Genomic DNA, 27,807 nt, shown 5'->3' with positions numbered 1-27,807 from the left:
GTTACTGATCTAGTATGGAGTGGCAAAAACAGCAAGCACAGTGGCCATTGCTCCTGGGAAGTACCTGGTCAGTAGCTGAATGGCTGAAATGATCAAACGACGATTGCTGCTAAATGTAATTCAGTTTCCCTCGGAACCAAACCTCCTGTATATATTTCAGCAATCGTTGCCTATATGGCACAGTTCACACAGTTCTGCGTACGTGGTAAAGGTATCAAGTGCTAAGTCCTGATATTATGCTTTCCTCCTCCTTGGTTACAAAAAGGAAACAAACAAACAAGAAAAGAACCAAGCTGAAACTTTCCATAGACAGCATCCATGACTTGGCAGAGCTGCCGTTCTCTTGTTCGTCAGCGACTCCTTTGTAGTTCTATGATATTGGAGAGCTTTTCACAGTTTTCAAGTTTTATGGATTCTGCCTTTTGTTTCAGTCGCTCATCTCGGTATAACTTTGCTAAATTAGACAACTCAGATTCTGAAACATGAAAAAAAACAGTTATTATAATATAATAACATAACTGAGGGTTACTGACAAATATTGGGGAAAACATGAGCTGACTTGGTAAGTCAGTTTATTAACCCTTCTTGGTGGCAAGATCTCAGAATTATAGACTCCCCATGAGCGCCTTTTTCCTACCTAGTACTTTAGGACAGCAATAAACCAATTGGTACAAATACATACAAGTAACATTTAATTTAACCTATGGAGAGTTAGATGTAGCCATAAACTGTTCGACAGAATTTAGGATAATGCTGAAAAGATGATAATTGGTGTATTTACAGTTTAAATGCAGTAACATCTTCACTATTTCTAAAATAAAATAAAACTGGATAGAATAGTTATCTCTCTATGAATGCATATGTCTGTTGACAGAATCCACAGCAATAATGGGGCATCAAGCAAAATTCAGTGTTACTCAATAGCGTATCTATCTACTTTGGTATATCTGTGCATACTATAAACATCTATGGATCCTCTTGTATCATGACTTTCAGTATACAGAGCTTGGTGGGATATTGGGAGGAGGTACAGCGCAGGAAGATTTTCTGTAGGGTTTTTTTTAAAAAAACTGGTCTCTACTACTTTGGTGGATTATGAAACGAAAAACGATGGTTTGGATCCTACCAGATTTTCAGTAGACACAAGAGGGAAAATGGACCCCTGCTACTCCTACAAATGTTATATGAGGGATTGTGGGACATTGTGAGATTCATATATTCTACTGTTCACTTAAGCTCTTCTTTCTTTAAAAGTTGCTTCCTAGAACTTTCCCATCTTTAGGCTTTTCGTCCTTTGCTGCATCCTAGGACCTCCTCTCCTATTACGCCTCCCACTTCTCAATCTCTGCATTTTGCCCACTTACAACTTTTAAGAAGTATTTTTTAAAGCTACCTTCAGCCATCAAATTCTGAAATGTTAGAAACATAGTGAGAACTATTCTTGACAAAGTGATGTCTGTGATGATTCCGTCACATCACCATCAGCTAATAGGAATTGATTACATTTATATTTAGGCTAGCTGCCTTTCTGTGGCCACCAGTTTTGAGGTGCTTAACAAATAAAACAGAACATGATAATACCATAAAATCAGTGTTTATCAAAAAACGATTCAGATGTTTATTAAAGACATCGTTTTATAGGCGTTGTACACATATGCAAGATGCTTAAAGCCAACTTGTGCATGTGTGTGTGTGATTTATGGTGACCCAGTAGAGTTTTCAAGGCAGAGGTGGCTTGCCACTGACTGTCTGCACAGCAGCCATGGACTTCCTGGGTAGTCTCCCATCCAAGTACAAACCAGAGCCAACTCTGCTCAGCTTCCAAAATCTGATGACATCGGGCTGGCCTGGGCTATTCAGGTCAGAGCTCAGGCCAACTTACTTTGCTGTTTCTCTTTCCTGCAGCTTGTCTGGACATAGTCAATATATTCTTTTTCAATGTGTTTTTCAAGCTCTTCGAGATCTTCACCTTTATAGTTATTTTCAAAGTTTTTGTCAACATAGTAAGGCACCTGTAGATTCTGTGTTTCTCTAACAACAGTGTGTCCTAGATTCCTGTAAGAGTAACCAAGCAAAGAACAGGGCTTTAAGATTACTCAGAAACAATATTGCAGAAAGGACGCTTTGTCATATGGTGTTTTCTATTCAAAGAGTTGAGTTCCGCAATCTGCAGGCGCAAGGATCTCTGCTCATGCAAGAGGCAAAAAGGACCATGTCGTTCCCTTCCTCTCTCCACTACACCCACCATTTGTATTTATTTATTCATTTATACCCCAACTTTCTCCCCAATGAGGACCCAAAGTAACTTACATTCCCCTCTCCTCCATTATATCCTCACAACTACCCTGTGAGGTAGGTTAGGCTGAGAGCATGTGACTGGCCCAAGGTCACCTAGCGAGCTTCCATGGCAGAGTGGGGATTTGAACATGGGTCACCCAGATATCCTAGTCCGACACTCTAACCACCACACCACATTGGCTTCCAAGTACAGGCAAGTCCCCTGATCCCAGGAATATACAGGGCTTTTTTTCAGCTGGAACACGGTGGAACGGAGTTCCGGAACCTCTTGAAAATGGTCACATGGCTGGTGGCCCCGCCCCCTGATCTCCAGACAGGGGGGAGTTTAGATTGCCCTCCGCTCCACTCAGCAGTGCAGAGGGCAATCTCAAGTCCCCTCTGTCTGGAGATCAGGGGGCGGGGCCACCAGCCATGTGACCATTTTGTCCGAGGGCAACCCACTGAGTTCCACCACCTCTTTTCCCAGAAAAAAAAGCCCTGAGAATATATATTTCCCAAATTCAAATGTGGCTTTGAGGAGCCGGAAGGGAAGATCCCAGACTGTCAGCACTTTCTGTTGGTGGTTTGCGGAATCAAGCCAAAGTGAAAGTCTTCTGTAAGGGACAGAGAGATATCCTCAAGGCAGATACGTAAAAATGCAAGATACTGTCTGAAAGATTACTGTCCCTATGAGTGGGGGGAGCATCTTGCTTAAAACGCAGGGTTGAGGAAATGGTTCTTCTAAATCAAGAAGCATTTATCAGCCCTCTAGCACACATATCCATGCTAAAAAACAACGGACATTTGTATAACAGTTAAGCCATTCCTCCCCCCCCCCCCAAATCATCATCTGGGAAAAAGCGAACAAAATAAAACTCCCAAGCTAGATCAACAGAGAACAGCAAAGACCAGAGTTGAGACTTACGATTTGAAGAAAAGACTGTAGGGCGGATTAGTAGCCATCAGTTGAGTTACTATTGACACAATGATTATAATAAATACTGGCAGTAACTGAATGAATGCCGAATATGTATTCTAGAAATGAAAAAGGTGGTTAGTGAAGCATATTAAGCTAGAAATTGAATAAGACTTTTTAAAATCATGATGGTAAAAATACAGCCCCAAGATAAATAAAAGGTTAGCTCTAGGATTGTTAAAACAGGACTGATTATGATTTAGTTTAGTACAGAACAAATACCGACTGATATTTACTTTTGATCAAGACTCTTCATTCTAATACAAATCATATGGGAAGGGCAATTTTTGGATTCAGGGCATTTTTGGTGTTCCTTTATTTTCACAGCCATTAGGCAAGGATGGTTATTCCTTTTTAATGTTTTATTTTGCCAAAAATAACGTCGCCTTGGATTTTTGCAGTGGCAAGATCATCTCACTCTCTCTGATGTTTTATTTCATGCTGGCAATATGGTCGTTAATCAGATAAGCAAATTGGTGCAAGGAATTACCTTGTCTCTGTACAAGAGAATATTCATCTATGAATCACAGTTTGAGGGAAAATGCCTTCCTTGGCATAAGCATAGCTGGCCAGTGCCCAGGACTTGTAAAGGCCTTTAATTATCTTGAGAGCTCTTTTAAGAACAACTTGACTCTCCATCTGCATGCAGCACCATTTAATTCTTCTGCAGTTCACATATACGAGCTCATGGAAGTAGCTGGATAGAGTTGAATGTTTTCAAGAGTATGTTTCTAGGCTCAATACAAAGTCTTTAAAGCCCTAAACATTTGGGATCCAAGACACCTGAAAGACCACCTCCACTTGTGTTTTTCTACCCATATTATGAGGTTTACAGAAGTGAAGCAAACCACAAGAGGCCATGTTTATAGAGGAAATAAGTTTATACTGTTACAAAATGATTCAGGACAGCATTTTTATAAAGGGAACAGCACTCGGAACTATATTATTTAGTATATTATCTGTTCGCTGTAGGTATTATCCCACTCTCACTGCATTGTCTTATACTTATGTAATACCTTTTCCTGCATTGTACAACATACCATGTCTAATATTTTATGCTTTGTTTCAGATTTCTATAATCCTAGTTGGATTACATTGGTTATTATATGTCTCATGCAATTGACTGCATTGATTTACACTATGTAATCCACCCCGAGTCTCAGTGAGAAAGGTGGACTACAAACAAAGCAAATTAAGCAAAGTTAACTACACAGTGTTTTCATGGCTATACTTGGTATGACCCTGTGCTAAGGCCTGCTCAGCAGTCACTCCATCCTATGAAGCTTCCTTCCCTAAGGAGCTAATTGTACTGCTCCATCCAGGTTTTCCAGTGGCTTTTAGATCCAAATGAGGTAGCCATGTTGGTCTGTAGTCGCAAAATAGTAAAGAGTCCAGTAGCACCTTTAAGACTAACCAACTTTATTGTAGTGTAAGCTTTCGAGAACCACAGTTCATCTTCGTTCTTCTGTGCCTCCACACATGGGACTGCGCAGGCGCAGGCCAGCCGCCGGAGAATTTTCTAGAGCTTCCTAGGCTCCGAAGGGGCCGTTTGTCGCGCGCCTCAGCGACCGTCTTCCCGCCCAAACGGTCACGTGATCCTACAGCGACCAACGGCCCCTTCCCTCAGTTCTCTTCTTGCCGCCGCTTGGAGAGAACGTGAGCTTCGTTGCTCTGTGCTTTTGACTTCGGACTTCGTGACCTCGACTATTCTTCGGATCTCGTTTTGGACTTTGTTGTGGACTCGGTAATTTGACTCGGACTGTTTTTGACCTTCCTTTCGCGTGCCCCTGAAGATGGCCTCAAAGGCTCTCTTCAAGCATTGCCTCCAATGCCACACGAAAATGGCCAAGACCGATGGCCATGGACTGTGCCTGTTCTGTTTGGGGGAGACCCATAATGTGACGGCCTGTAAGATTTGCCAGGGCTTCACCAGCAAGGCCCGGCAGGAGCGCAAGGCCCGACTGAACTCCTCCCTGTGGCAGAAGGTCATGTCCGGAGGCGCTCCGTTGCCCTCCTCCAAGGCCGGCCCAAGCCCCTCTGCCGAACGGCATTCCAGAGCTGGCTCAGTGGCCTCCGCGAGGTCGGGGTCGAAACCGCGTCCCCCGAGTGCCTCGGCGTCGAGAGCGGCCTCTCCAGCGCAGGGACCGGTGCGGCCGCCCCGTAGCGCGTCATCTACCAGGTCGGATCCGAGACCAGCTTCGGAACCGAGGATCCTGGTACCGAGTCCCCGGTCGGAACCGACGGCCGGATCGGTTCCGATCAAGGCGAAGAGGTCGAAGCCGAGGTCCCCTTCGAAGGCGAGGAGCGCGTCGGTTCCGAGGTCTTCTTCGGAACCAGCGAAGAAGAAGAAGAAGACCAAGCATCATCGGTCGCCGCGTCCCGCTCCTCAGGAGGAGGTCATCGTGCTTCCTCACACGCCTTCCCCTCACCTGGGCTCCCCGGAGCCAGAAGACATCTCCGTGCAGGTGCCGGATCCGATGGCCTTCGAGACGGTGCCCGCGGAATTCTCGTCGGGGCCGGAGCCGAGCCCGCACCGTCGGAGCCGACCATCACTCGCCCTTCGGTCGCCGAGGCTGGAACCGAGCCCGTCTCCTCGTCGGAGCCGTCCGTCGCCTGTCCGTCCGTCTCCACCTCTGGTCGGTCGTGAGCGGCATGGTTCCGGGGACAGTGCCCGATCAGTCCGGTCCACTGCGTCCCGGCATCGGCAGGCTTCCTACCTCCCCTCGCCATACCGTTGCCAATGGGAGGGGGCACCTGCGGGCTTCTCCGTGTCGGAACCGAGGCCTTCGACATCGAGGTCGGCGTGGGCTCCCCCTCCGCTCCAGGTTCCGGAATCCCAGCTCGGTTCTGATGAGGAGGATGGGGAAAGCTTTGGCGGCTACCAGTCGGAGTCCTGGTCCGAACCATCGCCGGCTGAGGAGCTAGTGCCATCTGCGGACTCGCCATTCGAGGATCTCCGCATCTACGCCGACCAGATGGCAAGGATGGCCCAGGCTCTAGAGATGGATATCTCTTCAGCAGTCCCCCAGACCAAGGACAAGCTCCTCAAGCGTATTTACGGGGATAATCCGGCGTACGTTGGCTTCCCCATGCTCGAGGGTATTGAGGAGATTGTGGAGAAGGTGTGGCAGGTGCCCTGTGATCAACCTCCAACATCCAAGCGCATCGAGCAGCTTTACAAGATTAAGCAGGGCACCTGGCCGGCGTTGGTGAAACACCCTCCACCTTCCTCCTTGGTCACGGAGGAATTCAACCCCCGACGATCGGGTCACTCCTCGGTGCCTGCCGATAAGGAGGGCAAGAAGCTTGATGCCATGGGCAGGCGCCAGTACATCGTCGCTTCGCTGGGTCTGAGGATTGCCAACTACCAGACCATCATGGCAGGGTACCAGCTGTACCTCTGGGAGAAGTTGGCATCCTATACCCGGGACCTCCCTCCTGAGCAGAAGGCTGTGGTGTCCCTGCTGCAAACAGAGGCTGTCCGGCTGTCTAAACAGCAAATGAACGCTGGGAGCCACGCTGCTGACACTGCTGCTAGAGGGATGGCTTCGGCGGTGGTCCTCAGGCGCCACTCCTGGTTGCGGTCTACGGCCCTGTCCCAAGAGGTGCGTTCCAGGGTGGAGAGCATGCCATTTGAGGGGGACTTGCTGTTCTCCAAATCGACCGACGAGACCCTGAAGAAAAAGAAGGAGGACCGGCAGACGGCGCGGTCTTTGGGTCTGGCTCCAGCGGACAAGCCCTCCTCCAGGTCACGGTACGCTCCCCGGTCTGGCCCTTACCACTACCAGGGCAGATACCAACAGCAGCGGCCGGGCTACCATCAGTATCCTGCCTACCAGCAGCGGCCTTACCCTCCCGCACAACAGCAGAGGAGGCGTCGGCCCTTCAAGCCTCGTCAGGCACAGCAACCGGCCCAGCAGAAAGACCAGCAGGGCGCCGGGAGGCAGTACTGACGGGTCGCGCCAGCCGTATCCCCGACCTTTTCGGACAGACTTAGTCCACTCCTCTCTGAGTGGGAGTCAATAACATCTGACTCATGGGTCTTAACTATTGTTGAACTGGGGTACGGGCTGGAGTTTGTTGAGCTGCCTAGATGCAGTTCACCCCTGACAGCTGTCAATAACACTATGGCCGAGCTGGATGCGGAGATCGTGTCGCTCTTGGCCAAGGGTGCTGTGGAAGAATTACCCTATGAGGACTCTGTAAAGGGTTTCTTCTCTAGGTTCTTCCTGGTCCCTAAGAAGGATGGGGGCTTACGTCCCATTTTAGATCTGAGGGGCCTTAATGCCTTCCTCAAGGTGACCAAATTCAAAATGGTTACGTTGGCGGCTGTGATCGCCTTACTGAAGCAAGGGGATTGGTTTGCGGTTCTTGACTTAAAAGACGCATACTTTCACGTGGGCATACGGAAGGAGCACAGGAAGTACCTGAGTTTTGTTTACCGGCAAAGGGTTTTCCGGTATAAGGTGCTCCCCTTTGGCCTGTCCACTGCCCCACGAGTGTTCACTAAATGTGTGGCCCCTGTGGTTTCCTTCCTACGGGAAGAAGGCTGTACCATCTTTCCGTACCTCGATGACTGGCTCATCGTGGCTGAATCGGAGTCTAGGCTGGTACAGGACATTGGCTTGGTACTTAGCACTTGCCAACGCCTGGGGCTCCTGGTGAACTTGGAGAAATCCAAGCTGGTGCCCAGCTGCAAGGTGTCCTACATTGGTGCACTTTTAGACTCTGTGGAGGGTAAAGCCCTGCTCCCCTTGGAGAGGGCTTGGTCCCTAAGGGGTCTAGTGTCCATGTTTAAAAGGAACCGGTTCCAGTCTGTGCGCACTATCCAGTGCTTACTAGGGCATATGGCAGCGGCCACCTCTGTGGTGCCTTTCGCTAGGCTGCGTATGCGCCCTCTCCAGAACTGGTTTGTGCGGAGGTATGATGCTCTGCTGCACCCTCCGTCCCTCAAATTCTCTATCCCGAGGGTCATCCTCTCCTCCTTGGACTGGTGGCTGTCTGATGACAACTTGTTTAGAGGGACCCCTTTTGGGTATCAACACCATGACATCACGGTTACCACTGATGCCTCTCTGTTGGGATGGGGGGCTTACTGTGGTGATGTGTCTGTGCAAGATGTCTGGTCTGACAGGGAAAAGACCCTCCATATCAATGTGCTTGAACTAAGGGCCATTCGTTTCGCACTTGTGTCTCTTACAGCACTGCTGAGAAATCGTCAGGTCTTGGTGCAGACGGACAACACGACTGCCATGTACTACGTGAATCAGCAGGGGGGCACAGTGTCCTTGGCCCTGTGCCGGGAAGCCACACTCACTTGGCAGTGGGCTATCAAGAACGGCGTGTCGCTCCGTGCTATACACGTGGCTGGGTCAGACAATGCCCGGGCAGATGCCCTCAGCAGGGCCCCTTTACTAGACCACGAGTGGGAACTGAACGGAGAGTGCGTTGGGCCGATCTTCCGGATGTGGGGTCATCCAGTGATAGACGTGTTCGCCACTGCGGCAACCACCAAGGCCCACACGTTCTGTTCCAGGGCAGGGAGCGACCCCCTCTCTATTGGGGATGCCTTCCAGTTTACGTGGACGCAGGGCTTGCACTACATGTTTCCTCCGTTCCCCTTGATTCCCAGGGTCCTGTGCAAGATAGAGGAGGACGGGACGGACTGCATCCTGGTGGCCCCCTTCTGGCCACGGCAGGTTTGGTTCCCGAAGCTCCTGCGAATGTCCCAACGGACATATGTGAGTCTGCCCCCTCGGCAAGACCTTCTCCTAAACGGGAGCCTAGTCCACCACGATCCCAGGAAGCTGCACCTAACGGCGTGGCGGATCATTCCTCCCCGGTAGGCTTTACTGACGAGGTGCGGAGAGTCCTCCTGAACGCCCGTCGGCCATCCACTAGGCGCGCTTATGCGGCCAAGTGGCGCAGGTTTGAGCTCTGGGCACTTGCCAGAGGGGTGGTGCCTGACAGCAGTCCCTTGGGGGTTGTGTTCGAGTATTTGTGCCACTTGCGTGGCCTGGGTTTGAAGGTGTCCTCCCTCAAGGTCCACCTGGCAGCGATATCAGCTGCTCACACCCGAGTTGAGGGTGCTACGGTGTTTTCTCACCCACAATCCCGCCAGTTCCTTAAGGGCATGTACAATCTTTACCCACCTGTGTCGGCGCCAGTGCCTCAGTGGTCACTGTCTTTGGTGCTCTCACGTCTCATGTTGCCTCCGTTTGAACCTATGGCTACATGCCCCTTGGATATGCTATCCTACAAGGTAGCATTCTTGGTGGCCGTCACGTCGGCCAGGAGGGTCAGTGAGCTGTCTGCACTGCGGTCTGACCCCCCTTTTCTTGTGTTTCATCCCAACAAGGTGGTCCTGCGTCCCTGCCTCGGGTTCCTGCCCAAGGTGGTGTCCGCCTTCCACCTCTCGCAGGATATCTCACTGCCTGCATTTTTTCCTCAACCTTCCTCTAAGGGGGAAAAGGCCCTTCATTCCCTAGACTTGAAGAGGGCCCTAGCCTATTACCTGGATAGGACAAAGGAATTCCGCTCCTGTCCTCACCTGTTTGTATGTTTTGGGGCCAAGGACAAGGGTAACAGGGCTTCCTCACAGACCCTGTCTAGGTGGATTGTGACGGCCATTAGCAAAGCCTATTCCCTGGCAGGGGTGGCTTGCCCGCTCCATGTCAGAGCCCACTCCACGCGGTCCCAAGCATCCTCTTCGGCACTCCTCAGGGGGGTGCCCCTGGTTAACATTTGTAAAGCAGCCACATGGTCCTCTGCAGACACCTTTGTCAGGCATTACGCCGTTGATGTCAATGCGGAGCAGGATGTATCTGTGGCCAAGGCTGTCTTACACTCCCTTTTTTCCTGAGGGAGTTTTGGAATGACTTTCTTGGCGTACCTGCTGGGTACCCTTTTTTTTTTTTTTTTTTTTTTTTTTTTTTTTTTTTTAAATAAACTTTTTATTAACTTTAAAAAAACAACATACAATGCGTAAACAGGAAAACAAATTACACAATATTAAAGTCAACTATAATACAAGAAAAAACAGATAGCTTATAATATACTACCAGTTTTCAAATATAATATTAACAAAGGAAAAAGAAAATTTGCTTAGAGAATTGCAATATACCTAAGCAGAGAGGGAGGTTCTTTACAGTTTGTATGAAACCAAACATATTGCTCAGAAACACCATGAGACAAACAATAAGTGCTTTGGAGGGTGTATATCATTGGTTAATAAGTAGTCAAAGAAAGGGAGCCATTTTGTCATAAAATCAGTTTCTTTTGGAAAATGCTGAGATATATAAATAGAATCATAAACTTTCTCCTGGATATAATAATCCCAGACTCTGGAAAACCAACTGTCGATAGATGGGATCTTGGGGGACTTCCAGTTAGCTGCCAAAAGGGATTTTCCGACCATTAGGAGGTCATTAATTAATTCTTTCCTAATGCTTGGGATATCTATGTTGTCCCATTGATTTAGAAAAATTAGCTTAATATCAAAGGGTATTTCATAACCTGTTATTTCTTTTATATTCTTTAAAATCTCTATCCAATAGTTTTTAACTAGGGGACAATTCCACCAGCAATGATTGAAAGAACCTATCAAATTACATCTTTTCCAACAATAAGGTGACTGAGTTTGTGAAAATAATGAGAGTCTCTTTGGTGTTAAATAACATCTGTGGATAATTTTATAAGCTTGAATTCTGTTGTTTATTATGCGAGAATCTCTTATATTAGAAGACCAAATTTTTTCCCATTGGGCTGGGGGAATTACAGATCCACAATCGGTTTGCCAGTCTAGCTGATATTTCTGAGGTTTTAATTCAAAGGTATTAAGAAGCAAATTATAAAGTTTGGATATCAAACCTTTTTGTGTCCAATCTGTTTGATTTAAGAGCTGTTCAAATTCTGTCATAGGGTTACTAAGGATTTGTTTAATTCCAATTTGATACATCATGTGAGAAAGTTGAAGATAAGTAAACCATTGCATTTTTTGTTGTAATTTATGTTCTAAGTCTTGTTTACCTAAAAAACCTGTACTTGTGGATATATCAATTAAACGAGTTAAATTCTGTTGTTGCCAGAAAGACATAAAAGAATTAGATTGGCCTGGGGGAAACCATGTTTGTCCTAAAAAGGATGAAAACCGGGATAATTTTGGCAAAATCTTTTTTTTGTATTGAGACCATATGCTCAGTATATCCACTAAAAAAGGATTATTTATCAATTTGCATAAATGATCATTTTTAACATTCCATATTAAATTCTGTATTACAAGAGGTGCATAATTAGGATGTATCGTTGTAACCCAATTCAAAGAAGTTGGGGTTCGTAAAATCTGGACTACATTCAATAACCTGGTAGCTACTTGGTATGTGTTAAGGTCTGGGTAATTAAAACCCCCTTTCCCATATTTCAGTCGGAGTGTGGTAAAAGCAATTCTCTGTTTTTTATAGTTCCATAAAAATTTATTTAACAAACTTTGCCAATTTTTCATCGTTTTCTGCGGGATCTTGAGTGGAATTGCTCTCATAAGAAATAAAAGTTTTGGCAGAATAAATGTTTTAATTATATGATACCTTTCAAACCAAGAGAGATTTAATTTGTTCCATTTGCCTAAGTTCAATTTTATTTGTTCTATAACTGCATTATGATTTAGTTTAAACAGTTGCTTCAAATCTGTAGAGATATTAATGCCCAAATATTTTATGTATTTAGAGACCCAACGATAATTACAGATTTTTTTTAGATGGGTAATTGAATCTTTTTGAATATAGACTGGGAGCAATTGAGATTTCATTTGGTTAATTGTTAACCCTGAAATATTACTGAATTTTGTTAGTGTCTCCTGTAGGGGAATAATCGATTTAATTGGATTTACCAAATAGAGCAATAGGTCATCAGCAAAAAGGCTTAATTTAAAGTTGTAAATTTTGGTGGTAATCCCTTGTATTTGGGTGTCATTCCTAACAGTCTCTGCTAAGGGTTCCATAGCCAAAATAAATAAAATGGGGGAAAGTGGGCAACCTTGTCTCGTACCTCTCTGAATGGCAATTTTATTTGAAAAAAAACCATTGATTTTAATTTGAGCTGTATTTTGTGAGTAAATCGTGTCTATCATTCTTAGAAATTTATCACCAAAACACATATGTTTTAACACTGATTTAAGATATTGGATCTCAATGGAATCAAAAGCTTTTTCAATGTCGAGAGAAATAAAAGCAGACTCTATATTATTTGTTTGGCAGTATGAGATTAAGTTTAGAGTTTTGTAAATATTGTTAGTCAGGTCTCTAGATGGAATAAAACCAGATTGGTCCTGGTGAATATAGTGGGAAATGAATGAATTTATCCTTTTAGTTAGAACCATAGTGAAGATTTTATAATCTTGGTTTAAAAGGGATATGGGTCTATAAGACCCCGGGTTGGTAACATCTCTGCCCTGTTTTGGTATTACAGTAATTGAAGCATTTGTCCAAGAAGGAGGCATCTTACCACATTCTAAAACTTCATTACAAACTTCAGTTAAAGGTTTGCTTATAAGCATGATAAATTTTTTGTAATATTCTGATGGAAATCCATCAGGACCTGGCGATTTATTATTTGGCAATGATTTTATTGCTTCTGATATTTCCTGTTGAGTAATTGGGCTATCTAAAAGAGATTGATGCTTAGTGTCCAGTTTTTTTAAATTTGCTAGTGACTGTAAAAATTGCAAAATAGACTTCTGATTTGGTTTTTTGGATGTATATAACTGAGTATAGTAATCCTCAAAAACATTCAAAATCTCTTTTGTTGTGGTGTGAGCTACTCCCTTAGTGTCGATTATTTTCTTAATGCACCTTTGTGTCTCTTTGTCTTTGATCTTGTGGGACAAAAGTCTAGAAAATTTGGGTGAATTGAACCAGTAATTTATTTTAACGTATTGTAGCTTTTTTTGGATTTTATTGATATCTAATGATTCAAGTAATTTACGTTGAGATAGTAATTTTTTATAAATTTTTTTACTGCATGTTCTTTTATGGGTAGCTTCTAACATTTTTATATTCTCTTGGAGTTCCTGTTTAAGGATATTTCTTTGTTTATTAATATGTGCTGAAAGAGATATTAAATGTCCCCTTGTAACAACTTTCACTGTATCCCAAAGTATGCTTGGTGAAATGTTTTCTGTTTTATTATCAATGATAGCTAATTCTATAATCTTGTTAATTTCTGTGACTGTTGTTTGATTGGTAATTAAGGACTTATTGAATGACCAAAATTTTGGTTTGAAAAAATTTGGATTGATTTGTAATGAACATTTGACCCATGCATGATCTGACAAGGTAATATTGCCTAATTCAGAGCTGACTATATTGTCTGTAATTGAATCAGAAACTAATAAATAATCAATTCTAGTGTAAATGTTGTATTTTGAAGAAAAATAGGTAAAATCTTTTTCATTTTTGTGTTGATACCTCCAAATATCAACCAGGTTATTGTTCTCTAAAAGGCGTGCTAGACCGGAGTAGTCATTCTTATATTTAGATGTCTTCTGTTTGGGTCTAGATCTATCTAGTTTATAATTTATTATATAATTTAAATCTCCCCCTAAAATCTGAATGCCTTCACTAAATTGTGTAAATTTGTCTAAAGAATTTTTTATAAATGTTAGTTGGTCCTGGTTAGGTGCATATATAGAACCAAAGGTGTATAGCTGGTTTTCAATTGTACCCTTAATGAATAGAAACCTGCCCTTAGAGTCTCTAATTAAGTCATTAAGTTGAAATGGTAAAGTTTTTGAAATAAGGATGGACACCCCTCTTGCTTTGGAAGTCCCAACTGCATGGTATTGTAAATGATAACGATTAGACTTCAAGTTTTTTGTATGTTTAGAATCAAAATGAGTTTCTTGTAGTAAAATAATGTCTGAACCTGTTTTAGATAATTCAGAAATAATTCGTTTTCTCTTAATCGGATTTCCAAGGCCACGTACATTAAAGGAAATAACTTTGAGATGGTCTGCCATATCTATTTTTGTTTGTTATAAGAAAAAATAGTTCTCAAATAACTTATCAGATACTTATTAACGACCAAAAATTAAACACTTCTTCAACTTAGAAATAGCTAATCTTCTCTTTTTTCCTCCTCTTTTCTTCCCCCCCTCTTTTTTATGTTTCTTTGCCAAAATTAAAATTAAAGCAGTACTAAAAATACTAAGCTAGTAAGCTTAGATACAAAGATTGCAGTAAGCAATATTTTGATTTGTGACAGTAGAATTAAGTATTTTTGCTCTAATACATTTTATCTCAAAAAACAAACAACTAAGCTCTATCAAGCGTTGTAGAAAGGAATCTATAAAAACACTATTTAAACTAATTAACTTTTATAAAAAACAAAAATCACTTTTATATAATCCGTTAATACTATTTCCCTTTCCCTCCCCCAGTTCTTATTAGTAACAGAGCATTAAAAAATATAAAAATATGAAGCTATAAAAACTTGAGTAAGAAAAAATAAAAAGACAATTATAAATCACGTGGACTAGTGTGTTACTTCACGCACTAGCTATTTGTTGAGAGAGAAAAAAAAAAACCCAACCCTTAAAAACTAACTCAACAGAAGCCAAAGAACACTAAGCTAGCAGCTTAGATATACAATAAGCAATATTTTAATTTGCAGCTATAAAATAAAATATTTTTACACTGGTGCACTTTAGAGGCTGAGTTCTAGCAAATGTAAAAAAAAAAAATTAAAGATCACTACTTAAACTAATTAACTTTTATAGTAACAAGACCCTCCACAATACAATTCCCCTTAACCCTATAACAGTATACCCCTCTTCCCTCCCCCAAATCTTATTAGTAACAGCTCAAAGCTATAAAACTGTAGAAATTTTTATAAGGAAAAAAAAACAGTTATAGTTCACTTGGACTAGTGTGTTACTGCACACACTAGCTATTTGGTAAAAAACCAACCCTTTGGAACTATCAACCCCACAGGAGCCACACTGAAGAAACCACCCTAGGCTCCCCCCACCTGGAAAAATAAGATGAACATTAACGTGCAGAGAATTTCCACCTCAACTGTTGACTAAACTCAAAAACACATTCCCACATTAAGCTTAATTCTTTTTTGTTGTTCTTAATTAGTTGTCCAGAATAGGGATTTTACTCCCTTTTTGAGGAGAAGGTGTTGGAAATTTTCTTTTTTGACTATACTTGCTGACATCCATCGGAGTCTCCACATGCAAGTTCTGCAGCAATTGTTCAGCCTCATCTAAATTTGAAGCAATCAGTTGTTTTCCATTATGCATGACAGAGAGTTTAATAAAGTTGCTCCATCTGTAACGAATGTTAGCTCTTTGCAAGGCTAAAGTGACTGATTTTAAGTCCTTCCTTTTGGACAACACTTCACCCGGTAAATCAGGAAAGATGTAAGCTGGCTTTTCGTTGAAAAGAAGTGGGCTTTTGACTCTGGTCACATCCATTAGTTGCTTGCGTATTTTGTGGTCTGCAATTTCCACAATGATATCTCTTGGAAGATTTCTCTTTTTGGCAGCCTGCTCAGATCCCAGTCGAAAAGCCTTAGTGATGGTTAGCTCTGCATCGTTAGGTAAATTGAGCAGTTCGGAGAACCATTTAGTTAGCATTGTGATTAAGTTATCATTAATAGATTGCAACTCTTCTATGTTTCTTATCTTCAAATTGTTTCTTCGTGCAGCCACTTCAAGGTTAATTAGCCTCATTTCATGAGAGTCAGAGGTATCTTGGAGCTCACGAATATCCCTCTGCGACATAAGAGCCAAATCCAGGGCATTTTCAACTTTTGCATTTGTTTTACTGAGCTCTAGTTTAATGTCTGCCAACTGCATTGAAAGGGGCTGTATTAAAGCCGACATTTGTTTTAAGAGTGACTGTTCAAGCTGTGCTATTTGTTTAGGTAAGAGTAAAAGCTGTTTATTTACCTCTGCACTAGCTTCCAGTATTCCCTCGGCCATGTTTGTTTTGCTTTCCAGGCCTTGGCTTTTCTGCACTTCAAAGTCAGCTCCTTCAAAGAGGTTTTGCAAGCACTTAACTGCTTTTGTTGGTGATTTTTTCTTCATCAGCCCCTGCTTTTTCATAGCCTCCTCAAACTTTAAGCTTTAAAAAGCTTTATTTACATGCTTCCAGGCGGGGGAGAGCTGGAGCTCCTTCAATATGCATCCATCTTGCACAGATGCCACGCCCCCTCCCTGCTGGGTACCCTTGAGTGAAAGTGTGTATATATGTACCTGGGGGTGTGTATATATGTAAATATTGAATATTTATGTGTCCTTACACAGTTTTTTACATAGATGTATATATGCATATCTATTTATTGTTGTTCTTGTTTGTTCAATAAAATTGTGTTGGACTTCACCCCCGCCTTCCTTATTGTGTGAAGCTTGGTACACTCCCATGTGTGGAGGCACAGAAGAACGAAGATGAAAACAGGGTTAACATACCTGTAACTTATGTTCATCGAGTTCTTCTGTGCTGACACACAACCCTCCCTCCTACCCCGCTGTGAACTCCAATGCACATTACTGTGATGGCTGTAACGGATATTGGTGTTTTTAAGGTGTTATGGCTGAAGTGTGTTGGTCAAGCGGCGGCAAAGGAGAACTGAGGGAAGGGGCCGTTGGTCGCTGTAGGATCACGTGACCGTTTGGGCGGGAAGACGGTCGCTGAGGCGCGCGACAAACGGCCCCTTCGGAGCCTAGGAAGCTCTAGAAAATTCTCCGGCGGCTGGCCTGCGCCTGCGCAGTCCCATGTGTGTCAGCACAGAAGAACTCGATGAACATAAGTTACAGGTATGTTAACCCTGTTTTCTCTTCTTCAGATGCCATCTGACGAAGAGAACTGTGGTTTTTGAAAGCTTATGCTCCAATAAAGTTGGTTAGTCTTAAAGGTGCTACTGGACTCTTTACTATTAAAAACTCACTTGCTCTGTGTTTTCTACAGGATTTCTTTTATTCCTAGATTTTATTGGGTCTTTTAGTTTTCATGCTATAGTCTGATATTTTTATGTAGCACTGTATTTTATATGTTTAAAATTGTGTGGGTCTTTTATACACAAAAAGCAGGATATAAATGGATAAATAAAGTATCAGTACATTCACAATCACTCTGCATAGATGAAATAAGGTGATGGGCTCAACATCCAACATTGTAAGGTAAAGACAAGCTTGGAACAGCTGTATTTGCCTCCAAGAATCCCTACTGAGAACTGGTAGGAGAAATGAGGACTTCTATGACACAGCATTTTGCGCTGAACTGCTGGCTTCAGTTCCAAGCCTTGAACAATAGTCACCCCACTCTGGGCAATCCACTATGACAGAACAACTGCCCAACATTACTTATTCTTGTCATTATAGTACGGGAGCTACTACGGTGCAGTTTCTTCCCATAAAGATAAAACGAAAAAAACCCAGACCACACCGGGGTTCCTCTGCCCTGAGCCATCGTTCCCCCCTTTTTGGGGGGAGAACTGTGGAATCTTTCCAGACTTTTCACTTAATGTTAGCTGCACAAGAAAGAGTCTTGCTGCAAGATGCAGTGTCACAAATATCACTCCTTTCATTCTATGTTGCGGAAACCTTAGTCATGGAGGGAGCATGGTCAACTGTATTAAAGACAGCAGAGACATCAAGGGGGATGAAGCCAAGAGTAGTGGCTATCAGTAAAGAGAGAATAATTTAAACTAGAGCAGAAACCTAGTTGTAAGAGAGAAAGGTAGATTTTAAAAAAATATATTTATCCAAATTTAATACAAGAAATGATAAAACCAAAAGAGAAAGATAGATAATAGATAGATAATAGATAGATAATAAATAGCAGGGATGATAGTCCGTGGGCAGGATGAAGGTAATTTTATTATTATTATTACTCTGAGAACAGAAGAAAAGATAGCATGGATTGTAAGAAAAGAGCAAGGGGAGAGGATGTGATAGGTTTAGGGAAGAATGGATAGGATCCAGATGGAGGTATTAAGATGAAAATAACATGATGGCCATTTTACCAGAAATTAAGGGAGCAAACCTAAACAGGTTTACTTAGAAGCAAGTCCCATTTTATTCAATGGTACTTACTCCCAGGAAAGTGCTGTTAAAACTACAGCTGGGGTGGGGCGCTGGTGAAGAACAGTGGTAGATCGTTGTGAATGGCTTCAGTGTTGCAATGGATGAAGGAGGCATAGCCTTGGATGGAGAAGCTAAGAGGGGGAATGCCTTGGTAGTGCAACAGAAGAGGCAAAGAAGTACTACCGTTGTTCAGAGTAGGCACAGGGGAAGTAGCAATACAGAATGAAGGGCAAACCCAGGAGATACATCAGAATTACTGAACAATCTTTAACCACAGTTCACACAATTCTCCAGCTGTTTATTAATTTCAACATGAGCAAGGCCCTCAAATGATCTATGTATTATGGGTATCATCCTGTCATCGCAACTTTGCATTACTGCTAGGACAGTCCTCCGTGGGCAGACTTGCTAATATTGGTCAGCCAGGGCATTCTAAGACAGATGTAGAGAATGCAGTCCTTAAAAGAAAAATAGAGCCATGCTATCTTTGGTGGCCAATAACATGCCCCCCGCTCCATGTCCAGACAGGTTTTTATTAAGTAGATAAATCATTCTACTTATGTGAATTTGAACAGGCTCATTCTCTTCGGTAAGAAACTGACTAGACTCGAAAAATACATGCTCATCTAGTCATTTTGCCACTGCACTGGGGGGGGCGGGGTACTGTAAAACAATAAGCAGAAGGTAAGAGAAACCCCCTGGGTAAATTAGATCAATCCCTTCTCGCAATCACCTGTGGCCGGTTTTCTTCCTCCTCTTCCTCGTGTGTCCATGTCCTCTCATTTCTTGTCCGAGATTGATAACAGGGAGGATCTGCTGACACATTTGTAAACATGTGCACATTTCCTGGTTTAAAAGGAAAGGAAAAAGGTAAAGGGGGCATTTTAAATTTAACATGAGAAATAAGAAGAGGGTTTTAACTTTAAGAATCTTAGGTTTTAAAATGGAAAAAAGAGACCTATCTGCAGAATGTAACTCTAGAAGGCTAGAGGAATACAATCTCACTTTAAAATGGCAATTTAAGTTCAACTCTTTATTTCTAAAAAGAGTTTGGGGTGTCATCACCAAATCCCCTGGGGTACATAACTGACAAGATATGTCAGGAATTAGCCCGTATGTCTCTGCCCACGTGGGTTCAATAAATTTGGCTGTGCAGATTTTTAAGAGCTGAAGTGTGAACCAGTTTATGAACAGTGCAATCCTAAACAGAGATACACCTTTATAAAGATGCAACTCTACTTAGGATTTCACTGCCAGACTACTATTTGTAGCTTTCTTCCAGAGACATGACAGTCTCGATTTCTGAGGAAAGCTGATTTATAAAATCCTACCTTTTCCAAACACACATGTACACCTGGTATAAGCTGATCCAAGTTAAAGTAGATATTTATGCTGGTTTTTTTAAAATCAGCCCACACTTGTATCCTTCACTCAAAAAACAAGTTGAGATAGTTTTCTAAGCTCTCTGGCTGCCTCAAAACACTGTAATTCTAAAACAGGGTCCCCCATTCTTTTGAGCAGTTGCTGCCAAAGCAGTATTTTTAAAAATCTGCACAACCAATCAGAAGCTTTCCTGGACAAAATCCCCACCTGGCACCACCCACTTCCTAAAAACACCTGGTGGGTACAAGGAAAGGTTTTGGTGGGCAACATGGTGCCCTGGGGCACCACATTGGGGACCCCTCCTCTATTTGCAAAGGAAGAGGGGGAAAGTTTGTCATCTAGAACTTTCTTTACAAAGCTTTACTTTGTACAGGGAATAATTAGGGCAGCGCCAATTAAAGACAGAGTTTGATGGATTGAAACTGCAGGCAGAAAAAAGAAGAAGACACACCTGTTGGGAAGTTGCCGCCAAAGAACATATTAAATATTTCTTCCGGTGTGATGTCTGTTTCAAACTCCCTGTAATAGTTGTAGTGCTTGTGCAGGTTGCTATACGAAGGCCCGTGTTCATTCCCATACAAGGGTTCATGTTCATCCCCAAACCGATCGTACTGTAATCTTTTTTCAGGGTTGCTCAGAACCGCAAAAGCTGTGCCTATTGCTGCAGTGCAGAAGAGCAAGAAACAAGAAGTTACATCCCTGCGACTGGCTATGAAGACTGCAGCCTGGTCTACCACTGACTCGCAAGAAGAGCTGCTCAGAAAGTAGCATATAATCCCTAAGGTAAGAAGTGTAGCAGTGGGTTGGATTCTTATTTTCTGGTTCCACCGGGGCCAGTGTGCTCCTCTGGTGTGAGGGGCTTCCTGACGGTGCAAGATGATATTGTGCCACTGGAAAGCATTCTGTAGCAGAGGAATGCTTCTTTACCAGGGAAGCGGAAGCAGAAGATCCAAGACATTAAAATAAACATAACCGGAAATAAGGAGGAATGGCTGCAACAGTGGATCAGTGACGTCACATAACATTTGTATCTCATCTTTCCTTCAAGATGCCCAGATGGGATTACACGAATCTCCCATATGAACCGTCCACTCTATCATCTTCAGAGGCCCTACTCTGGGTGCCCCCACAATCTGAGGCTAGATCGGTGACAATGCAAAAAAGTGCCTTCTTGGTTGTGGAAGAGTCTTCGGTCTCCCTCTACTGGTGTTTTCCACCAGTGGATGAAGATATTTTTGTTTTGTTTGGAGGCCTCCCGTATCTGTAACTGGCCCTCCTCCACGGTTTTGTTGATGCGTGTTTATGTGTGTGTTTTAATTGGATTTTTATAGTTTTAAACGTTGTTTTAATGTTCAAATGTTTGCCACTTTGGGGGACCTATTTGGGTGGAAAGGCAACCTAATAGATAAAATAAATAAAATATCGTATCGTTGGACCTGGCAGTTATTCTCCATCCATGGCAGGCACTACCATCAGCAGAATGGGACTTTCCTACCTTCCCTCACCTCCTGCAGCCCACTGGACTTCATGGGGGACAGGTGGCACTCAGGAACAACAGAAGGTGCCAATTGGGGTGTGTGCACAAAATTGCAAAAAACTGATACCACTCCCTCAATAAAAACCAACAGCTACATATGGAAAAAAAATATCAAGATGATCATAGCTACATCGATACTTGTAAGGAAAGGAAAAACTTTTGTTAACAACCGGCATCCATATGGAATTGATGTTGCCAGTTAACCAAAAGTCGTGGTTAAAAAAGTGTCTATGGCATATTTAGGTACTTCCATATATCCCAAGCAAGGCAACCAAAGCCATATGAAGACCAGCTTGTCTCTGCCACCTTGAATTGCTGAGTTTTTCCTATAACCAGGATATAACAGATTGTATCAAACCATGATGACCTTAAAGTTCCACTCAGTTATATCAAGCCAGCTCTTTCTGGAATGGTACATTGTGCCTTTCCAATAACAGATCTACTGATCTTAACAAACTCAGGACTCATTTCGAGGGGGAACGTGCAGGAACGCAGTTCCGGCAGATCCCCAAAGAGGTCACGTCAGGTGGCCCCACCCACCTGACTCTCGGCCATTTTGGGCCCGTTTCAGCCTGGACTGGGGCCGAAATGGCCCGGATCAGGCCTCTGACGGGTGGTGAATCACTCTCCCACTCAGCAGCAGCCTGGTCCTGACCATTTTGGGCCCCTTTTCGGCCATTTTCAGCCCCTTTTTGCCTTTTTGGGCCCAATTTCAGTCCTGAATGGCCAGGATTGGGCCCAAAACAGCCAGGATAGATGATGTCAGGGGGTGTGGCATATGCAATCAGTTATGCAGATTACAGTTATCAGTTATGCTAATGATGCACTTCCAGTGATGGCAAGGGTGTGGCATATGCTAATGAGTTATGCTAATGAGTTATGCTGATGAGTTCCTCCAGCTCTTTTTCTACAAAATGACTCCTGACCAAACTATCACCGTAAACATTTGGAAATGCCAACGGAAGACAAAGATACAATCCAAATCAACCTCTTTAAGATCTCTCTGGCTCCATAAAGATTTTTTTGGTTTAGATACTGGCCATTTCCACACACGTTGAATAATGCACTTTCAATGCACTTTAGCAATCCTTTGGAAGTGGATTTTTTGTTCCACACATGGAAAAGCAGTTCCAAACGTTCACTAAAGAGTATTGAAAGTGGATTATCCAATGTGTGTGGAAGCAGCCACCAGAACATTTCGTTGAGCTATACTGTGCCACATTCTCTTTCCTTCTCCAAAACTAGAGTCTGCCCAGACTCTTTTCACATACCTTTAAATGCTTCTGTTGCTCCTGGAGCACAATTCTTGTCAGGGTGAAATTTAAGAGCTAATTTTCGGTACGCTTTCTTCAGTTCCTCGTCTGTGGCATCTCTCTCAACGCCTAGAATTTCATAATAATTCTTACACCTCTTTATTCTACAAAAGAAGCACAATTCTTTAATTGCATATTTGTCACAAACGGCACACAAAAGTTCTCTTACTAGACACAAATTCATACTTTCAAATACATCAAGAAAAAAACCCCATGACAAATGGAAGTTTCAGGCTTCTGCATATATATATTCTGCCATTCTAGTATATTTTTCTGGATTGTGGAACTCCATACTGATGCAAGCACATCAGATCAACTTGGGATTCCTTTGGCATCAAAAATTAGCCAAAGACAAGGCTGGTGAGGAATGATTTGATGTTACTTTTGGCATTGAGAGACAAGAAGAAATAGAAAAAGAGTTCCACCAATGCCTTGGCCAGCTTGATGTCAGTGACTGGGAATCTCTTCCTGTCAAGACTGGGCTTGACGAGCCCTTCTCGGAAGACAGGCTGAGCCTCAGCTCTGGCAGCGGAGCACCCAGTTGGCTGCTTGGGACCTTCCATCTACCCACGAGTCTTCTGACAATCAAGATTTGTCATGAGACTCTGCAATATGTTGGACTAAGTCCAGCTGTAAGTACCTGCCGGATCCTGGCCCTGGAGACAGCCGGGTGCACTTGCCTTCATAAATAAGCTGCAGTCCTGCCTGAGTGATCCTGGGATCAACAGTTCCACTACAGCTTGCTATTGCTTCCTTGACTCCCACATGCTGGTTCATAAAGAGCAACCAGGACACTAGCTGGCAATCATATCTGTGAATGAGTACAAAGCAAGAAGCCAGCCCTCTCCCAAGTGCCTCATGAATCATAGACAGATACATGTAAGACACAGTGTGTACAGTGGTCAGAGTTCCAGACTAAGATCTCAGAGACCCAAGTTCAAATCCCCACTCTGCCGTGAAGCTCACTGGATGACTTTGGGCTACTCACTCTCCTGCAGTCCGCCTACTTCACAGGGGCATTGGGATGATAAACGGAAGGAGGGGAGAATAATGTCAGCTACTTTGGTGCCCCTTTGGGGGAGAAAAGCAGGGTATAAATGCAGAGGACTTAGACAGGTTACTTTGCTTGGAACACATAAATATACCTCTTCCTGTGGATATATGGGCAATTCTCATCACTTCTAAGTGTCTTCTGGCATATCACAAAGAAAAGTTAACCCTCTGCCTTATCCCAAGTCCTCTCTGCTTTAGTTTGCTTTTCCTCCTTTGTTATGTGACTGCCCTTCTGTCTCCTACCCCACCCCTCCCAATAAGTAATCAGAAGCAAAAGCAAGTGCTGGTAGAAGTTGCTAGGCACATCAGAAACAACAGATTGACCTACGTTGTACCTTGCCAGTCCTGGTGGTGGTAGAGAGTGCCCTCAAGTCACAACTGACTTATGGTGACCCCTGGTGGGGTTTTCATGGCACGAGACTAACAGAGGTGGTTTGCCATTGCCCGCCTCTGCAACCCTGGTCTCTGCTGGAGGTATCCTATCCAATTACTAACCAAGGTCTACCCAGCTTAGCTTTTAAGATCTGACGAGATCAGGCTCACCTGGGCTATCCAGGTCAGGTTGCCAGTCCTGGAATTGAACCATAAATGTACGAATTCCTGTGCTATATGTTGACATAAGTGCTTCCCCCACAGCTATAATACAGCTTGTTACAGCTACTGAGATGTGCAACCTACAGACTAGTTTGTTGCGTTATTATGGGACTGCCTACTGCATCCATTTCAAATGACTAAAATGAAAGCAACAGAAGAATGTAATACTTTGTTCTCCAGCTTCCTATGGTAGTTTATTTTTCTTTTCTTATTGCCTTTTTTCCTTTTGACAACTTGAGGCATTTTTAAATCCTTAACGAAAGATTATTATTAAAGAAACTACAACCTTGGTATTAATAAATGATATTAGGTTACAAAAACTGGTAATGGTGGTAAGAATTCGTTCATCTTTGCTATTTGTCTCTCTGTATTTCTGGTGGTACAGTTCTAAGTAGTGTTGCACCCTTCTAAGTCTACTGAAGTCTTAAGTTTACTGAAGTCAATTGGTTTAGAAGAGCAAAACTCAGGACTGCACTATGTCAACATGAATGCTTTTAACTGGCGCTTGCACCCAGGAGAACCAGCTCAGTGCAGCAGTTAGAACGTTGGACTAGGATTCGGGCGACCCAGTTTGAATCCTCACTCTGCCACAGATCACTGGGTGACTTTAGGCCAGGCACACGCTTGCAGCCTATCCTACCACACAGGTGGCTGTGAGGATAAAAGGGAGAGATGCAAGCCACTTTGGGTTCCCATTTGGGGAGAAACACAGAGTATACATGAAGCAAATAAATGATAATTACTGTCCGTTGATCAGGAGAAGCTTTGGATAATCTATCAATAAAACAGGCTAGAACTCTCACGAACACACATTTTCTAGGCAAAGAAGTTTTGTGTTTACTTTTGCACCCCAAGCAGTTGCTCTTTTGTGTAGGTCATGCTTCCTTCTCCAGAAAGTGACTGACTCCTCCCACAGTCGCACACATCGTCCTTCATCCTCAGACAGTCACTACAGCAACAACAGTCAAAGTCCTCTCTTGTTTCTGCTGACGTATATGGATTTCTTCTGAGTTCATCAATTAATGCTGCAAAGAAAGGCAGGAGCCATCAATTAAAGACACATCGCCACACATATCACAAAACATGCACATGTATGTGCGCACAATATCAAAGAGAAAAAGAAGTTCCTCATTGTCACACATGTATTTTTAGATCATTCAAATGGGGAACAAACAAAAATCCTGCAGGATTCTGATGCTTCTTAGAATCTATACATCGTTTATTTTGATGTTGCATTGGTCACATACAGAGGAAGGCAATGGCAAACCACCTCTGTTCATCTTTTGAAAACTCCATGGTCATGGGGCTGCTACAAGTTGGTCACAACTTCACAGCACACAATTTATGATTATATGTTATCACAATCTACCTGATGTTTGGGATGAATTTTTTGGTTCTCCACTGACTCGGATTTTATCCAAAAATCTAAGAGTCAGAGAGGTGTCATCTTAGCATGTGGCATGTTCCAAACAATACAGCTGTTTGCAACTGTCCAACTGTTATCCTATCTAGGCCGATATAACCTACATGTTCAGTTGGTTCTTTAAGAACTGCTCCTCTCACTACTGGAATAAACATGGTATGTTTCTCCCAGAGATGCTGACCCTCAAACATTAATACTTTGTTATCTTTTCAATGTCTTTTTCTTTAATTTGACTATCACCTGAGCTGGCCACATTGATCAGTTTGACCTTCTTACTTTCAACCACAGTAATATTAGGAGTATTATGTTCTTATCCGTTTGGATTTTGCAATCCCACAAGATCTAACTTTCTCAATTTCAACAATTTTTTTGGTCTTATGTTCCCACCAATAGCAATGAGAACAACAACACTGCATGAACTCTTTGTTTTAGAAGGCTTGCTACTAAAGTTTATCCAGCTCAAAGGATGAAAAGCAAAATAAAAAGGGGGCTCACCCAGCCTCACAACATCTTGTTTTGCTCATTTTAAGTCTAACAACAAGCATGTAAACAGAAGCATTTAAAAGGGAAATTTGCCACAGTGGATGCAAACTGGCAAGGTTCGAAAATGGAATGAGAAATAAAATGGGAATTTAAAGACTACTACCACAGGGCCAGCATCCAACCTCATTTTCACATGTATTGTTTCTCAATGTCATTAGTGGTAAATAGACTTATATAAAACCCTGGATTCATTCCTGTAGTTTCTTCCTTTCCACCCTGCTCAGCTGCTTCAAAAATCCCTTCTCACATTTTATAAGTACTACCCATGATCCAGAACTGATGAAAACTGCTTCCCCGCTCTACACTCCTAACATTTATCTCCCATCCTCCACCTGCTCTCCACTCCAGCCATTCATAATCTTATAGTGTGAGAAATTTAATTATTAATTTATAGTCCGCCTTCTTCATTGAGACTCAAGGCAGATTACACAGTGCAAGTGAAAGAAGCCCTGCTAGTCCGTTGCTGCACAAATAACAAAAAGTCTTAAGGCGAACAAATATTGTGTGTTGCAAGCTCTTGAAGGCCAGAGCCCATTTCATCCAACCCACAAAGTACTATCCTCCACTGGCAGATACACACATGTTCAGAGAGGGGGGAAAAACGCATGATGAGAAGGCACTGGCAGATCTCTAATACTTCTATGCAAAGTTCAAAATAGAAATGTATTGCATTGTGAGCGTTTGAGCTTCGCACAGAAGTACCACAGATCTTGTGGGCCTCTTGCATTCCATACACTGTTGAGTTCCCACCCCCCTGCACACAATGCACCTGTTTCATGCATCTGATAAAACTGTAGGGTTGCCAGCTCTAAATTGGGAAATTCCTGGAGATCTGGGGGTGTGAAACCTGGAGAAAGTGGTGTTCCAGGAGGGAAAGGGCCTTGGCTTGGCATAATTCCACAGAGTCCACCCCCAAAGTAGCCATTTTCTCCAGGTGAACTGATCTCTGTGGCCTGGAGACCAGTAGTAATTCCGGGAGATCTCCAGCCGCTACCTGGAGGCTGGCAAACCTATAAAACTGGGCTTATGCCACAACAAATGTGCAAGCTTTAATGGTATGCTCCCTTCAGCCCCACCCCACAGCTTCCCACATAATCCCCTCACCCCACAAGGCTGTGATGTCGCAGGGCAGCAGTTCTCCACCGCAGGAGGAGTGAGTTACCTTCAGTCCAGCGCTCCCCAGGGCCCAGCACTGCCATTTTCCATTAGGCGAGTAGCGGTGGGGGGGGAGAGGCAAAGGAACGACACGAGTTCACGTGATCTGGGATTCCCACCGCAGCACGGCAACCTGGGTGTTGTAGTTCCCCCGTTAGCAACCCCCCTCCCCAATCCCACTCAGCAGAGCGACCCCAATTTTTGAGATGCGGCCCCGTAAAAGCTACTTTTCCTCTCGGTTCCCTCAAGCCGCTCCCGCTTCCAACAGAGCCCTAACCGGCGGTTTCCCGCTTTATTTTCCATTGTGAATTATTGATGTATTGCGCCACAGAGCGTCGTGGCCTAGAGCGACTCTCCATCGGCGTCCATAGAGGAGGATGGCCGTGCAATGGAATATAGGAAGTTCCGGCTATGCCACTTGTGGTGGCCAACCCCCAGCCGGCGCCGGGAGATCCCCTGGAATTATAA

General features: G+C 43.4%; 1 protein-coding gene across 1 annotated transcript; it reads right to left on the bottom strand.

Annotated features, from left to right (window-relative positions):
* On the bottom strand, positions 1 to 27,387 carry DNAJC18 (DnaJ heat shock protein family (Hsp40) member C18). Its single transcript, XM_055000336.1, has 8 exons — positions 27,347 to 27,387; positions 25,060 to 25,243; positions 22,530 to 22,675; positions 20,173 to 20,382; positions 19,072 to 19,184; positions 3,203 to 3,312; positions 1,883 to 2,055; positions 1 to 475 (listed from the first exon to the last, which is right to left on the bottom strand). Exons 1-8 carry the CDS (start codon positions 27,381 to 27,383, stop codon positions 351 to 353), a joined length of 1,098 nt encoding a protein of 365 aa, XP_054856311.1. The 5' UTR covers positions 27,384 to 27,387; the 3' UTR covers positions 1 to 350.
* Between the last annotated feature and the right edge of the window lie 420 nt (positions 27,388 to 27,807).

Source organism: Eublepharis macularius, chromosome 1 (assembly GCF_028583425.1).
Source record: "Eublepharis macularius isolate TG4126 chromosome 1, MPM_Emac_v1.0, whole genome shotgun sequence".
In the NCBI taxonomy this organism is placed as follows: domain Eukaryota; kingdom Metazoa; phylum Chordata; class Lepidosauria; order Squamata; family Eublepharidae; genus Eublepharis; species Eublepharis macularius.
The sequence above is the reverse complement of the archived record's forward strand: the minus strand, read 5'-3'. Positions and strand labels throughout refer to the sequence as shown.

Coding starts and splice junctions, on each gene's coding strand:
- DNAJC18 (XM_055000336.1), bottom strand. CDS start 27,383: ATGGCAGTGCTGGGCCCTGGGGAGCGCTGGACTGAAG. Junction 25,244..27,346: donor TGGGGAGCGCTGGACTGAAG/GTAACTCACTCC, acceptor CTTTCTTTGCAG/CATTAATTGATGAACTCAGA. Junction 19,185..20,172: donor TGGCGGCAACTTCCCAACAG/GTGTGTCTTCTT, acceptor CTTTTAAACCAG/GAAATGTGCACATGTTTACA.